Source organism: Phascolarctos cinereus, unplaced genomic scaffold (assembly GCF_003287225.1).
Source record: "Phascolarctos cinereus isolate Bilbo 61053 unplaced genomic scaffold, phaCin_HiC Scaffold_9;HRSCAF=440, whole genome shotgun sequence".
Taxonomy (NCBI): domain Eukaryota; kingdom Metazoa; phylum Chordata; class Mammalia; order Diprotodontia; family Phascolarctidae; genus Phascolarctos; species Phascolarctos cinereus.
The window spans coordinates 257,269,399-257,283,642 of record NW_027556402.1 but is presented as its reverse complement, the minus strand read 5'-3'; the positions used below and the strand labels follow the sequence as shown (position 1 = coordinate 257,283,642).

The 14,244-nt window shown below is 54.3% G+C and overlaps 1 protein-coding gene across 6 annotated transcripts in view; it reads right to left on the bottom strand.

Annotated features, from left to right (window-relative positions):
* The window catches only part of RBM4 (RNA binding motif protein 4), a 34,802-nt gene that overhangs the window by 20,089 nt on the left and 469 nt on the right, over window positions 1–14,244 (bottom strand). Inside the window, exons 2-4 of one of the 6 annotated variants that reach the window (XR_002320920.2) lie at window positions 11,842–11,991; window positions 11,568–11,671; window positions 11,308–11,400 (exon numbers count right to left, since the gene is read on the bottom strand). The exons of 1 other annotated variant lie outside the window; for it this stretch is intronic. Coding sequence is in view for 3 of the 5 variants with exons in the window: in XM_020968392.2 (XP_020824051.1) it covers window positions 10,736–11,400 (665 nt within the window). In the remaining 2 variants the exon portion in view is untranslated. Of the gene's footprint in view, window positions 1–8,638; window positions 9,062–10,727; window positions 11,401–11,567; window positions 11,672–11,841; window positions 14,173–14,244 lie in introns of those variants that run through there. 4 more of the 6 variants (XM_020968392.2, XR_002320921.2, XM_020968397.2 and 1 more) reach the window with 4 other exon arrangements.

Sequence of the window (14,244 nt, the reverse complement as noted above, 5' to 3'; positions counted from 1 at the left end):
GATGCTTCCTGAGAGGGGAAGGTTCTAACCCCCTCTCTATGAAGTATGACCTGAGCAGCAGCCACTGGGAGGGTGAGGAATGGGCAGGAAGCAACCAGGGAAGGATCCCAGGACACGGTGAAGGCTCAAGGCAGTAAAGCGCAGGCTGGGGCAGACCCAGGACCCGTGGGGGGGCGGTCCAAGAAGCGAGCTGACGCTGACGTCCAGAAAAACGTCCCGTCAACTGGAGCTGTCAGAGGGGCCCTCCTTTGTGACTGGGATCCTTTTACACAACGTGGCTGCTGAGATCTGAACCAAGCCTGAAATCACGATACTGGGACGGAAGGCGGCTTTACCAAAGGCAAGAAACAGTTCTCCCCTCCACTGTTCCCACCCAAAAAAAACAAAAAACCAACTCCCCAAAAGTCCCTGGCCGTCTCACGTCAGGGTTGTGTGGTATGTCAACTTTAGACACCAGGCTCAAGGCTTAGATGAGATGTTCAGTCAAGTGGTCACTTTGCGCCAGAGGCTGGGCTGCAAAGAAAGGCAGAAGCAGCACCCCCTCCCACCCCACCCCGCCTTTGTGGAGCTCACATGTTGGTCGGGGAGACAGCCTGGACATAACCAGGTCCACACACGATATGTGTAAAGTAGACAGAAGGCAATCTGAGCAGTGAAGGCACCTGCAGAAGGTGAGATGTGAGCTGAGTCTAGGACACCAGGAAGTAGAGAGACAGAGATGAGAGGGAAAGGTCATGGACGGCTCCGGGGGAATCAAGCTAGGGAGCCCCTGACTGGAACTCAGACATGGGTTTCCCCAAGCCATTACTCATCCAGAAAACAAAGTCATTGGCTGGGGACTACCCTGGGAGCAGAATTTAAGGGAAAGTTTGGAAGAGGGACTGAGGTGTTCTGGCTAGAGCTGCAGGTGGTCCTGAGCCAGGAAGGGGGCACCAAAAAGCATCTGTCCCTCCGTTCCTGCATTAAATGTAAAACGAGGCACCTCTTCCTCTAGCGCCCCAGTTCCCGGGAGAAGATGACAACTGATGGCGGGTGACCTTTACTGACCAACACTGGGGTGTCTCCCTTGCCCTCCCCAGCAGGCTGTCCATCTGCCTCAGACCAGGCTCAGACACACTGGGACAGCAGTGTGGTAACCTCAAAACTGGGGAACAAAGTTCCCTGGAGCCATGGGTTTGGGGTCTTTTTTTTTTAGCGCATATAAGTTACACACACACACACACACACACACACACACACAGGGATTTTGTGGATTTACACAGAGCATTTTCTTCAAGGCTGGGAATGCTACCTTGGCAAACAGGTAATCAGATCAAGATGCCCTTGGGCTTCTGAAATCATCTATACCAGAGCCAGTGGCTAACCAGGTAGGGGAGAGCTGGGTCTGATGGAAGAGTACAAGACAGGACAGAGAGAGAGGATGAAGTGAGAGTAACAGGGAATGATGTCAAAAGGAAATGGGAGAATATGCACTGAACTGGAGCGGCTCAGAGAAAGAGGAGGAGAGGAAAAGGTAGGGTGAGGCCTTCTCCAAGGCTTAGCTGGGAAGTTTCCATGCTTTGGGATAAGTCTTGGTGAATTCCTTCACAGAAGCCAAAATGAGCAATGTTTGTCCCAGTTGAGCCATCTGGCTTTTGACCTGGTTGGGGGCAGTCTGGGAAGAGGGGAGTGACAGCAACAGGACCCTGGCCAGCACTCCAAAGGGCAGAGATGTGAAGGACGGGGGGGTCGGGAGGATGGCTCCTGGTAATGGCTCCCTGAGCGGCTGCCCTGGGGTGGGGGGGTGGATAGACAGCCCAGAGACACCAGGAGCTGTGATGTGGGACAGCCAGAGCTGGGCTCCCCTCCCTGTCCCCAAGGCTTCTGCTCCTCCCAGGTACAGCAGTGTCCCCCTCACCCCCAAGGCTCTGGGTGTCCCCTCCCAGTTCCTGTAAGTGACAGCCCCGGCTCTTCTGGAGCTCAGTTAGCCCAACCTCCCCTGAGTTAATTACAGTGTGGCTGGTTATACATGGGTGGAAGACATCCCCACTTCTGAATCACACCTGGCTTTTCTCAGCACAGCAGGGGATGCGATACTCTTCTGACCTCTAATAAAATCCTCATTTTCCTCCCTCAGCTGCTGAGACATGGCAGGTAGAGACAGTGCTGGATGAGAGCTCTTGTCCTCACTCACCCCCTGACCAATGCCTGACTGCAGGCACTCAGTTACCCTCTCCTGCGCCCAGCATAGAGCCCGCCACACAGTGGGAACCTTTCTTTCCTTTCTGAGCTACCTCTGGGCTTCCTGCTCGAAGCCATCCCCATCCTTTGGCCTCCCAAGTTTATGGCTGCAGCTCTTCTCTCTCCTAGCTCTCCATCACCGACCTCCTACCACTGGTCAGACCCTGCTGTTTCCATCTCCACAATCGACCCCCTTCTCTACTCACACCACTAAGGTTATCTCCATGACCTCCTCTCCCCCGACTTCAGTCCCTCAGGTTCAGTTCTGGCCGAGACGCTTCCGGCCCCGTCAATTCCGATGGCCCCTTCTTGCTCCTTGGGGCCAAATATTCACTCCTCTGACGAGATTCTACAGCCTACAACCCGGCCCCAACCACCTTTTCCAGTCTTGCCGCACGTAACTCTTTCTCCCAAGCTTTACGATCCACCCACAATTACAGAGGTCCCGGCCTCTCTGCCTCCAATCTTTGCTTTCATGCCTGGACTGCACTGCCTGCTCACCTCCCCTTCTTCCACTAAAGACAGCACAAGTGCTCATGTAACTTCTAGAGTCTCTCCAGATCCCCTCCCTCTTCCTCAACAAACTTGCATTTAACTGCTTTCTAGTCATTTTGATCATTTTTATTTAGTCTCTTTATGTAGATGCCCATTTGGTGTCTTCCCTGCCAGAATGTAAGCATCCTGAGGGCAGGGATCACTTCCGTGTGTTTGAATCCTCAGCACTGGACACAGCACTTGGCAGATGGTAGGTGCTTAATCAATGCCCATCAGGGGCAGCTGTGTGGTACAGAGCACCAGCCCTGGAGTCAGGAGGGCCTGAGTTCAAATCCGACCTCAGACGCTTTACACTTACTGGCTGTGTGATCCTGGGCACGTCACTTAAATCCCAACTGCCTCACCCCCACCCCCCAAAAAAACCCCCACAAATACCTATTAGAAGAAATATTAAAACTAAGTCAAAAGACTAAAAATATTAAAGACAACGTAAGGTATCTTGTAGCAAAAACTGACCTGGAAAACAGACTGAAGAGAAAAAAACGAAGACTCATTGGACTATCCGAATGCCACAACCCCAAAAAAAGGCCTAGACATCCTATTTCAGGAAATCTCAGAAGAAACTGCCCAGAACTCTTAGGACAGTAAGACTCTCCTGGCTACCCCCCTGAAAGAAACCTCAAAACAGAAACTCCTAGAAATACTGTGGCCAAAATCCAGAGCTTCCGGGTCACAGAGAAAAGCAATGCTTAGTGATTCACTCAGGCTGCCCACCTGAAAGGACAAGGAATTGAGAACTGTGTTGGTGGCTTGGCTTTGCTGATCTTTATAAAAGAAAATGTTTGCAAAGCAAAGCTTACTAGATAAGGGAGAAAGAAGAGATGTATTCAGAAATGGGAGCAGTATAAAAGCAAAAAGTTATCAGTAAACCTTTAAAAAATCAGGTGGTCCAGCTGCAGAACGCCCTCCTTCCTGTAGGAAGCTGGCACTGGTGGTCGCCGTCAGGTGCATACCAGACTGGCAATAATGAAGCAGCTGCTGCAGGTCAGATGCTTTGATAGCCACTGAGGAGGCAAGGGTTAATGAGGAGTCACAGACCAGGGCTCATGAGGGCCCAGGGCTCCTGCTGCAGTCCAGAGGGGACAAGCCTCAGAGCCAGCAGGTTGAGTCCCGAGGCTGCCACACACATCCTGTGGGTGTGACGAGTCCCCAGCCTCCCCGTGAAGGGAGCTTCCACACGCATTGTTCCCTGCACAGACAAAATCTTGTGGAGAGCCCAAACACCCCAGCCACATCCTACTTCCTGGAGAGTTATTCTTAACCTGCTATTTCTACACACTAATTTCACTTGAGGATTATTTCTTTTCATTGAAGTCTGAATTAAAGGCTTGGCACCTCTGAGGGGAAAGGGGATCATCTCCCCTCTTCACTTCCAAAGCTCTGTGACAATGATGCCAGGGAGCATCAAAGCCCAGAGAAGGAAGGCATTGCTGGTTCTTTGTTTCCCCCAAATAATGCTGAAGACCCAGAGAACCCTGGCATCCAAATGCTTAAGCTGATCCTCTGACCTTCAACGAAATCAGATTCTCCTGTTCTGAACAGGTTCACTCCAGCCAGGTCAAGGCCACGCACCAGTCAAGGCCAGTCCGCGTCTAGCTCCAGGCCACGGTAAGGCCAGAGGCCAGTCGCACCTTCCCAGGCCGAGCCCCAGGAGGCTGAAAAGCCTCCTTCCTGGTGCCAGTACTGCTGACATTGACCCCACGCTCCAGGGCCAGGGGCTCGGACCGAACTGACAAATTAACCAAAGGAACGTTAGAAAGCGGACTTGATGTCTGCTGGACATTCTCTAACTTGGGCTGTGACTGACCTTGAGTGGTCAGGACTCGGGTCTCCAAACCAAGTCCAAGGCTAGTACTCCAGGCTGCCCACCACCATCAGGGCCCAGGAAAGCCTCTGCTCCACCGAGCTGGGGTGGTCTTATTCCTTCCACCACGAGGGCAGGGTTAAAGAGAAGAGGGGCCAAAGCTAAGCAAAGAGGAAGCGATTCTTGGGCAGCCAGGGCAGAGGGAGCTAGCGGACCGAGGATGAAGGGTAAGGGTTAGCAAGGACCCCGGCCCACCCCCTGCATCCCCCCAAGCTGGGAGGCAGTGAGGGAGAGAGAAACTGACCTCAAGGTAACAGAAGGGGAGGATGAGAACAGCAAAGCCCGAAGCTTTCTAGAGCTGTAATTACTACCAGGCTCTGCAACAGAAAAGCATCTGAGTCGCATGGTCAGCTGGGGCCCTGGAGGCAGCCAGGCCAACCTGAAAGACAATCTAGCCACGGTCTGAAGACCACAGACTCAAGGCTGGAAGGGGCCTTCGGGGCCATCACAGCCAATGGGTCCCCCCTCACTTTGAGGCCCAGGAGGTTGTGACGGTTTACTAGCCGCCGCCCCCAAAACTCCACCTCCTGCTTCCGGGGCTGAGCAGAATGACAAGACTCCCGGAAGCCCCACATTACCACGGAAAAGGCCCGCCCAGGGTGCCCACTAGGTGTCCATCTCTGTGGGCCTCAGTTTCCTCACGTGTTAAATTAGGTTAGACCCTATGGCCCCTTCCAGCTCTGAAACCGTGATCCGATCCCTCTGCCCCACGACAGCCATTCAAACACACTGGAGGACCGTTGCCTCCCCGTCTCTGCCCACCCTGACCCCAGTTTTCTTACAGCCCCGAGTGCCTTCAACAGGAAGACCCTCTTCTGGACCCTGCCACTGGGACCAGAGATCAAGCCTGGGCATTTTCACCTTCTCATCTCCAAAATCTGTTCTACAGGCCCAACTGTCCTCACCAGCCAGCATCTCATCTGGCCCCCTTCCAGACTGGCCCCAAACCACAGGCCCCATCCCTCCCTACTCCCTGGCACCAGCACCTGTACCCCTCTTCCTCTGCTCTCCAGTTCTGAGACCAAAGTGACCCCCTCATGGCTCGGGGCAGGGGGTTTGGCAATCTCTCACACACTGGGTCCACTAACTTTCAGACCCCAAAGTGCCCCTCCCTGGCCACCCCTTCCCTATGTGCTGGCTCTCCTATTAGACTGTAATCGTCTGGAGGGCAGGGGCCGTCTCTGCTTTTGCAATTCTACCTGCAGAGCTTGGCACGCAGCAGGGAAGAGGACAGGGAAGGAAGAATTTATGCAGCACCTGAGACAGGCCAGACTCTGCGTCAAAACCCAAATATTCTCTCCCTTGATCCTCACAGCGATCTTGCGGGGCAGGTGCAGATGGCGCTTCAGGGACTTGCCCGGGGTCACGCTGCGGCCACAATGCCAATCGCCGTCCCAGCCACCGTCCTCTGAAGGCTCTACAGCCTGCTGAGGTCCCTCCTGCAGCAGGCCCAGAATGGAACCCTCTCCAGGTGTGCCCTAACCAACAGAGGGACACGATCACCGCCATAGGTTCCCATGCCGAAGAGGTGTGGGGGCCAGGCTCCCACAGTGCCTGAACCAGAGAAAAATGACTGGGAAATATTTGACGAAATAAGTAAGAATGCAACAGAACAAAGGTCCTGTGCACAGGAGGCTCGTAAGTCCACATGAGGCTCTCTCCCAGGGATTCTTACGGACAGAGGGTTGAGACTTGGACACCCCTGCTGTCCAGGAGGCCTCTCAAGGCATCTGAAGAACTCATGACCTTCTGGGGGGTTGTATCACATCCAAGAGGGCAGCTGGGTGGTGCAGTGGGTAGGGTGCCAGACCTGAAGTCAGGAGGACCTGAGTTCAAATCCTGCCTCAAACACTAACTGGATGACCCTGGACAAGTCAGTTACCCTGTTTGCCTCCGTTTCCTGTAAAATAAACTGGAGAAGGAAAAGGCAAACCATTCCAGTATCTCTGCCAAGAAAACCCCCAAAACGGGTCACAAGGACCCCTGACTAAACAGCAATTTCATCCCGCTCAAAATACACTGACGTCGCCAGGGCTTTTTCAGCAACGTCCCTGTAAAACCACACTTCCCTTGCGTTGTGTCATATTTGAGGAATCGATTTTCTGCACCCAACTTAAACTGCTTCAGCCCATCATCCTGTGACTTGGGCTCTCCCCTCTCAGCTCAAGCATCATTGGCACCTTCACCTCAGTCTCGACAAAGAGACTCAGGGCAGCACAAAGCCCAGGGTAACCACGTCAGGGGCACCTCACGCCAAGCTGCCAACTTCCTGCGGCTCTGCTCAGAATCCACCCGCCCCCCTCCACTGTCCTCGGCCCTCGGCCCCTGTCTCCAGGGGGCATCCAGGAGATCTGAGCCAAGTGGTCCAGGCCGCCTTTCCAATGGCTGAACAGGATACCAGGTGAGAGGCGCGGTCATCACACGCCTTCCTTTCTACTCGGGTAAGACACTCCCTTTGGGTTCAAGGGTGTCAAGCCCTCCTCCAGTCAAGATTGCGCCGTTCTGCCCCGCCCCGGCCCTCTGCCGCCAGAGAGTGGAGAAGCCTCTGGTCATGATCGCAACACCCCACCCCCACCAACCCAGAACAAGAACAAACAGGGGGACAGAAAAGGGCCTCCTCCTCCTCCAGGGGAACAAAAGAGGTGCTTCAGACCCAGACACACTGCTCACTCACTGAGAAGAGCACAAGAGATGCCCTCCCGCCCCTTCCCACCAAGGTTACACTGAAGAAAGAGGTGGCTTCCCTTCCTGGGATTCCTATGCCTGGAAAGATGCCCCTCCGCACAGGTGCAGACCGACCGCCTCTCTGTGGCTTCCAGGGTCAGCGCTGACTGGCAGCAGCGCCCTGAGGCGTGTCTTCCTTGCCCACGTCAAACCTGGAGACGAGGACTTAGGGTTTCCTGACGTTGGTGCCAGCCTTCTACCCATTCTGCCACACTGGCTCTCAAACTGTGATCCAGAAGAAGTCAGTCCAGCCACCTCATGCCAGCAAATCTCCATGACCTTCCGACAGCCTGGGGTCAAAGGCCGCTTCAACTCAGGGTTAACGAGCATTCCACTCACTCTCACTGAGTGTCTCGTAAGAAGCACCTTTTAGGGGCGGGTAGCAAGGAGAGTCACGCTGCCCTTGGTTTTAGAAAACCAGTAACACAGCCGAGTTGGGTCCGGGCCAAATGTCCAACTGCGTGACTCCCAGCGTTTGACTCAATTTTAGTCCGTGTTTTTTTAAGAACAAAACAGAAAAAAAAAACCCAGCCCAGACTACATCACGTCATCTTGCTCCCCGACATCCGCCACCCAGTCTTCCACCCTCTGCACCTACCCCTGAACACCAAGCCAGGCACGGAGCGACCGCAGGACTCATCTCTCCCCCGAGCTGGCGGCTACGAGCCCGTCACAGACCTCGTCTGCCAGCAGTGACGCCACCAGCAGCAAGCACAGGTGAGCTCTCTGAGCCAAATGCGGACAGAGGCCTGGGGCTCTGCTCTGGCACAGCTCGGAGGCAGCTGGCCCTTCAGCCTCCCACAGCAAGGGCGAGGCTGCTCACAACGCCCGTTCTTTGTCTGAAACTAAAGACACTTTGATGATGAAGCAGTCTGATGGACCGTCTAAGCAAAGACCTAGGAAGTCTCAGACCCCAACACGGGAGGACCAGCCTCCCAATCACGGCCACCTCGAGACTGCCCGTAAACTTAACAGCCCAGTCCGTGCATGTTACCTTTTTACGCCTGCCAATGTTCAAAGGAAAGAGCCAGGCCAGTTAATCAGCCAAGTGGGTCTCAGAGTCAAGCCTACAGCTACACAATGCACAAACCAGCTTTCTAGTATCTAAGGAAGATGCCCTTCTCCGCCTCGGCCTCCCCTCTGATGCTCAACCAGGGCAGCGGAGGGGCTAGAAATGATTCAAAACTGTAACCATCTCCCACTTCCCCTCCAGGGGTAGATAAAAGACCCAAGAGCTCACCCCCAGGTAAGGACTCTCTCAAAACAGACACACCCTAAATTGAAAAACATTTATTTCACTGGAAAAAAAAAAGTGACCAACTCTACACATCTACCCATCGCAAGCCACTAGGGGCAAAATGGGAAAGAGCCAGAGGGGCCCCCCACCACTGTGGTGAGCCCCCAATTCCACACCCAGTGAAAGCGGATGAGTGGGTAGACAGCATAAGCTCTGCCACAGTTTCGGGCCATAGCCAAGGCTACCGGGAGAACAGAACAGGAGTGGGAAGGCAGCGAAGAACAAGGGGGGTGGCAGGGTAGGCAGAGGAGAGTCTCAACTCAGCAAGGTTAAATTAAGGTCCGTGGTTCCTGAGGGACCCAACGCACAAAGCCGTGAGAACATCCCGAAGACGGGGGACCACGAAGGGTGAATTCTCATGCACAACCGCAGCCCGGGGCGTCAGCCCCCACATATCCCACCTGAAAGAAAGCACAACACACGGGCTTACAGTAAAGAAAAGCTCAACGTGGCCACGAAAATTCATCTCCTCCCTTCCCTCCTGGGACGGCCACTCTCAAAGAACTGCCAGGTAGCCTTCACCCTCCCCCAAAACGAAAAGCCTAAAAAACAGAAAGCGACAGGAAGCTCAGAAAATCCCATCCCTTGCTCTCTGGCCTCTTTCCTGAAGAGCCAGTGGAACAGATGAGGGAAAGGGGAGCCACCGACAAGCAACCGTGTCTGATGCTACCGAAAGCAGGGAGCCTTATCACAAGAGACCGTACGTCCAACGGGACGCCCACAAAGTGAGAGCGGGAGCTGCCGTCAGGCCTCCAGGGAATAAATCGAGAACAGGAGTCAGGCTGGGAGGACTTCTCAACCAATAGTAGCTTCAGGAATTAAGGACAAACAGCAAGACTTCTGAGCATCCAGCTTTTCCAGGGAAGAGCCTAGGCTATTGAGGTGGAGCAGATCTGCCGGCCAGGGTGCTGGCGGGAGGAGCTCAGGGCCTTGGATGCGATTCAGCCGAGACCTTGTGCATACACACACCATGTCCTCTCCCTACCATGGCCTGAAAAGCAGGTTAAAGATTCCCCACCCACCCTACCTACCTACCATTAGAGGGTCCAGGAAAAACGGCAATCTCTAGAAAGTGTGATGAGTCAACTGAAGCAAAGGGAACTAATGAGGACCTTTCGATGAGTCAGTGGTCCCAAAGTGTGGAGAAACAGGAGGGGCCCAAAGAACAGAGTGGAAGAAAAAGCCAAGAGCCCTGAAAGCATCTTTGGGGGGCAGATCTTCAGAGCCAGAAGCTACAACTTCCTGAGTTTCTCCCATGATAAAAAATTAAAACTAGAAGGCAACCAAACTACCATTTTAAATGAATGAAGCCACGTGAGACTTTGAAGAAGACAGGAGAATATCACAAGTGTGCAAAGAGTGACAAGACAATGATATAACTGAACAAAGTAAGACAAGACGGGATTCTGCACACAGGGCGTCCCAAAAGTCTGAGTGCTATTGTCAATTATTAAAGCCTAAACCTGCCCCCAAGCCTTTGGGAATACCCAGTGCAGGACCCCAAGATCTCACGCTGGGGGGGGGGGGGACATGACAGTGTATTCGGGGGAAGAGGCTGAGCTTGTCAAAGGAAGGCCACACCCTGCAAACTCCGCTAGCTACATTTTTTTTGACTGACATGTTCCCACACAGACAAGACCCTCACTGCACTCTCCTGCCTGATCTTGCCCTGTGGGAAACCCTGCCTGGAGCCTGCAGGGACCCCACCCTTGGGGATCTCCAACTACAGTGATGGCTTACCTCCCGTCACAAAGCAGAGACCAGCCCTAGTTCACCAAAAGACCAAGAAGAGGGAGCCAGCAAACGGGCAGCCAAGTCACCCCTGGAGCCAGGAGGCTCAGGGGCACCGTCCTGCCGTGTCGACAGCAGCAGGGCCCAGGAAATCTGCCACGAGGGCCAGGGACGCGAGACAGCCCCAAGGAACAGGCAACCGCCAGCTAGCATCCATCCCCGCCCTCCTCCCACACCACACCCATCATCCTGTTCCTGGGAAGGCAACATATCAGCCTGAACCCTGGGGCTGCCAGAGGTAACCACACCCCACCAGGGGAGCCGTGCCACTCTCACCTCGAACTTTAAAAGGCCGAGTACCGTGCCCGGTCCGCATACTGCTCCCGCTCGTACCGCGCCACGTCGTACAGAGAATTCCGCGCAGCTGCCGAGGCCTGGGATGGGTCATTCTCATGCCCATAACCGTAGCCCTCTCCAACAGTGGGGACTGCAGGGGCACGACGCAGGGGGCTCCGGTCCCGTCCGTAATAGGAGGTGGAGGCCGCAGTGACGGCGGCTGCGGCAGCCGCAGCGGCAGCTCCCGAGGTTGCCAACAGATGTCTGTCATAGGGATCGACGGAGGTGGAGGTGAGGTGACTGGCCACGGCTGGGTTCTGGACTTGTGGGAGCTGGGACAGGGTCTGCTCTGCATAGTTGTACGCGGAGGCCGCCGCCGCCGCTGCCACCGCCTCATAAGACCGGACTCGACATCGCTTGTAGTAAGCATCGAGCGCTCCGTACGCATTGCTGTAGTACACTGACTCCCCGTAGCCCACGGCGTAGGGCGTGCGGATGGCTCCGTACTGCTCGTTATACTGCTCGGTCAAGTCCGCCACGCGGCCCGTCCGATCCACGGGACACTCTTTGGACCAGTGGCCCTCCTTCCCGCACCGATAGCAGCCGCTCTGGTCTCCCATCCCGGGGGCGGTCCGGAGCCGGCTGGTGGACAGCTGCACGTGCATTCGTTTGCCTTGAAGAGACAGACGTGAGAAGGATTGCTGTCAGTCAGTCACAGCCCCGGCCCGGCCCCCAGACTCCTCCACCACAGCAAGAGCTACTGGAAGCCATCTCCGAAGCAGGCCAAGCTCAGCACCAGAAAGACACTTAACCGTCTACGGCACCGCACAAGTAACTCACTTGAGAGGCCTGGTCTCTCTCCAGCATCAGGGTTTCTGGCTAAGAAGGCTCTCCACTAGACTGGCTAACCAGCCATTATCAAGGAAAGGAAAACCAATCTTGTCCTAAGAAAGAATCGTCAAGTCCTTGGTGAGTGATCGGCCTGTCACCACACCCCCTCTCCAAGTCAGCTGTCGGCACCCAGCCCCCCCATGGCTCCTCTGCTCCCCAAAGGAGTGGCCGCCCTCACTTAACACAGGCCCGGCATCCCCCACGACAGCAACAACGCCCCTACCCTCTGCCGCCACGATGGAAGAGGCCAGAGGAAAGGCTCTAACCCCCTGATGTCGTCGTCGGTCGACCCGCCAGAACGCCCCGAAGCAGTGCCTTTTCAGAGACTGTGGCTGAGCACGCTCTACTTCCCGAGGCCACACGGACAGAAGACCTGAGTGCAAACCCCCTCTGTGATGCTTAGCAGCTTTGAGCTGTGGCCAGTCAGCTCCCCTGACAGCAGCCCCACCTCACAGAACTGTCAAGCTTCAGATGCCCCTGAGAAGTGACTGACTATCAGAGATGGTTTTCTAGGAGAGACAGAAGGCTTTTCCAGTCCAGAGCCTGGGGCTGTGACAGACTGTCCTTTGTGAAAGGTTCTACCTGGAGTCTTCCTGTTTCCCAAGCTTCTGTCCATTCTGTCCATCATCTCAATGGGCTGTAAGCAGTCTGCTGGCGTCCAGGGGCAGGCCACTGGATTTTAGCGACCGCCAGTCTGGAGCTGTGCCAAAGGCAGAACGAGAACTGGGCCCTTCAGGAAACCAGGACTCCCCAGAGGGAAGAAAACCATCAAGTAACAGAAAACGGGAGTGTTGATGGAGATGGGGGTGAGGGGAGAGGTGACAAGAACAGGAGAACAAGTAGAGGTAAAGCACTGACGAAACTCAGGGACCTGAGAGCCTACATAGCATTTGTGGAGGAACTACAAAAGCTTCAGAAAGAAATATTATAACGTGGAAATGGAAAAGGAAAATGCTTCTGAAAGCCAGAGCAGACCAGGGCCTAACCACAAAGCAAGAGGAAACGTGGAACTTGTTACCACCAGAGGAAGAAAGCAGGTGTTCTGGAGCAGGAAAGACGCAGAACAGGCTTCTCTGGAAGCGCAGAGCCTCTTTTAGACATACTCTACTACACACAAGTCCAAGGGGACCCAAGGTCAGCAAGGCCTCCTACGCCCCAGCAGCCACGTGACTGTCCAACCTCAACACTCAGCTGCTGGGAGGGCTCCCAAAGCTGACTCCTAAGGGGACACTCAACTAGAAACGAACCAGCCAAGAGGCCCCAGGGCTACGGCTGTGGAGATAAGGGGTCTTCTCTGACAAAACGAATGCAGATTAGGACCTGTGCTGGGGGACAAGGGACAGAGGCAGCAACAGGCAGAGGGGCTCCCTGGAGGGCCCGCCCGTCTGCGGCACCGTGGCCGGAGGCAGCTCTGGGCACAAACAGCACAGAAGCCAGGTGGAGCCAGAAGAGCACACAGCGGCTCTGCCTTTCCCTTCACTCCAGCCACCCCAAAATCAAGCCTTTTCACGGCATAAAGGAGTTGGGGCAAGTTTTTAAAAATGAAATATCCTGAACAAAGGGTTCAGCAGGAGCTCAAGTGACAAGAAAAGCTAACCTCTCACTTTAAAAGGCAAACTTGAGTTTGAAAGAGATAGAACGGGCAAATGATACAAGACTATGGCTTCCAAAATGCTGAGAAACTTGGGGAATAGGAACCACCCCTAACAAACACTGAGAGAGCATTCAGCAACCACAGAAGCCTCCGCTAGAACCCTTCTAGAGACAGGAGAGGAGAAACAGGGACTATGCAACTTGGCCTTCTCTCATTCCCTCTACGTCAGAAACAAGCAGCCTGGGGATACCTCTTTCTTCCCCCACCCACAATGGCAAAAGAGTGAAGTATAAAAACTGTTCCTCAAAACTTCAACACGTACAACAAACCCCATAAGACCGACTTCTCATTAAGAGTTGTTGACAAAGTAATCCTCAACTTGCCAATTAAAAAGGGAAAACAAGCTCAACCAGAGAGTATGGCCGAGGGCTCTCTAGTCTAGCAACGCAAAGTAATGCCCTCGGCAAAAGGCACACCTCATCCTGGGGGAATGGCGAACAAGCCTCTGGGTGCAAGAAAGGCTTGGTTCAAGAAAACCACCGCCAGAGGCAGAGGTGGGAGGCAGTGATCCCAGAACAAAGGCAAGAGGGGAAAAGGGACAGCTACTCACCAGCGAACCAGGTCTAAAGTCATCCTAACACAGGGAAAAGCTATGGAAATACTGCCACGGCTTCCCTCTTCTTTTGAGGCTGAGAACCTTAGGAGTGAGGGCGTGGAAGACAAGACAGAAGCCCAGAATAACCTATGGCAGAGTCGGGAGAACCTGAGTTCAGATTCCACCATCATCAAACCTAGCTCTGTCCTCTCAGCCTCAGTTTCCTCATCTGTAAAATGGAGTAATAACAGAACTGATTTCACAGGATAAAACCCTCAAGGGCTGTGGTCAGGCTCCGAAGACGGATGCAAACCAGGCTCTCCAGAAGTCATCAGTTGTTATCAACACCAGCCTTGGTCGCCTCCCTAGAGAACAGGTCCGGCCCACAAGTAAGAGAGTGGAGAAGCCAGGCGCTCCCATCAAAGATCTCCGAAAAG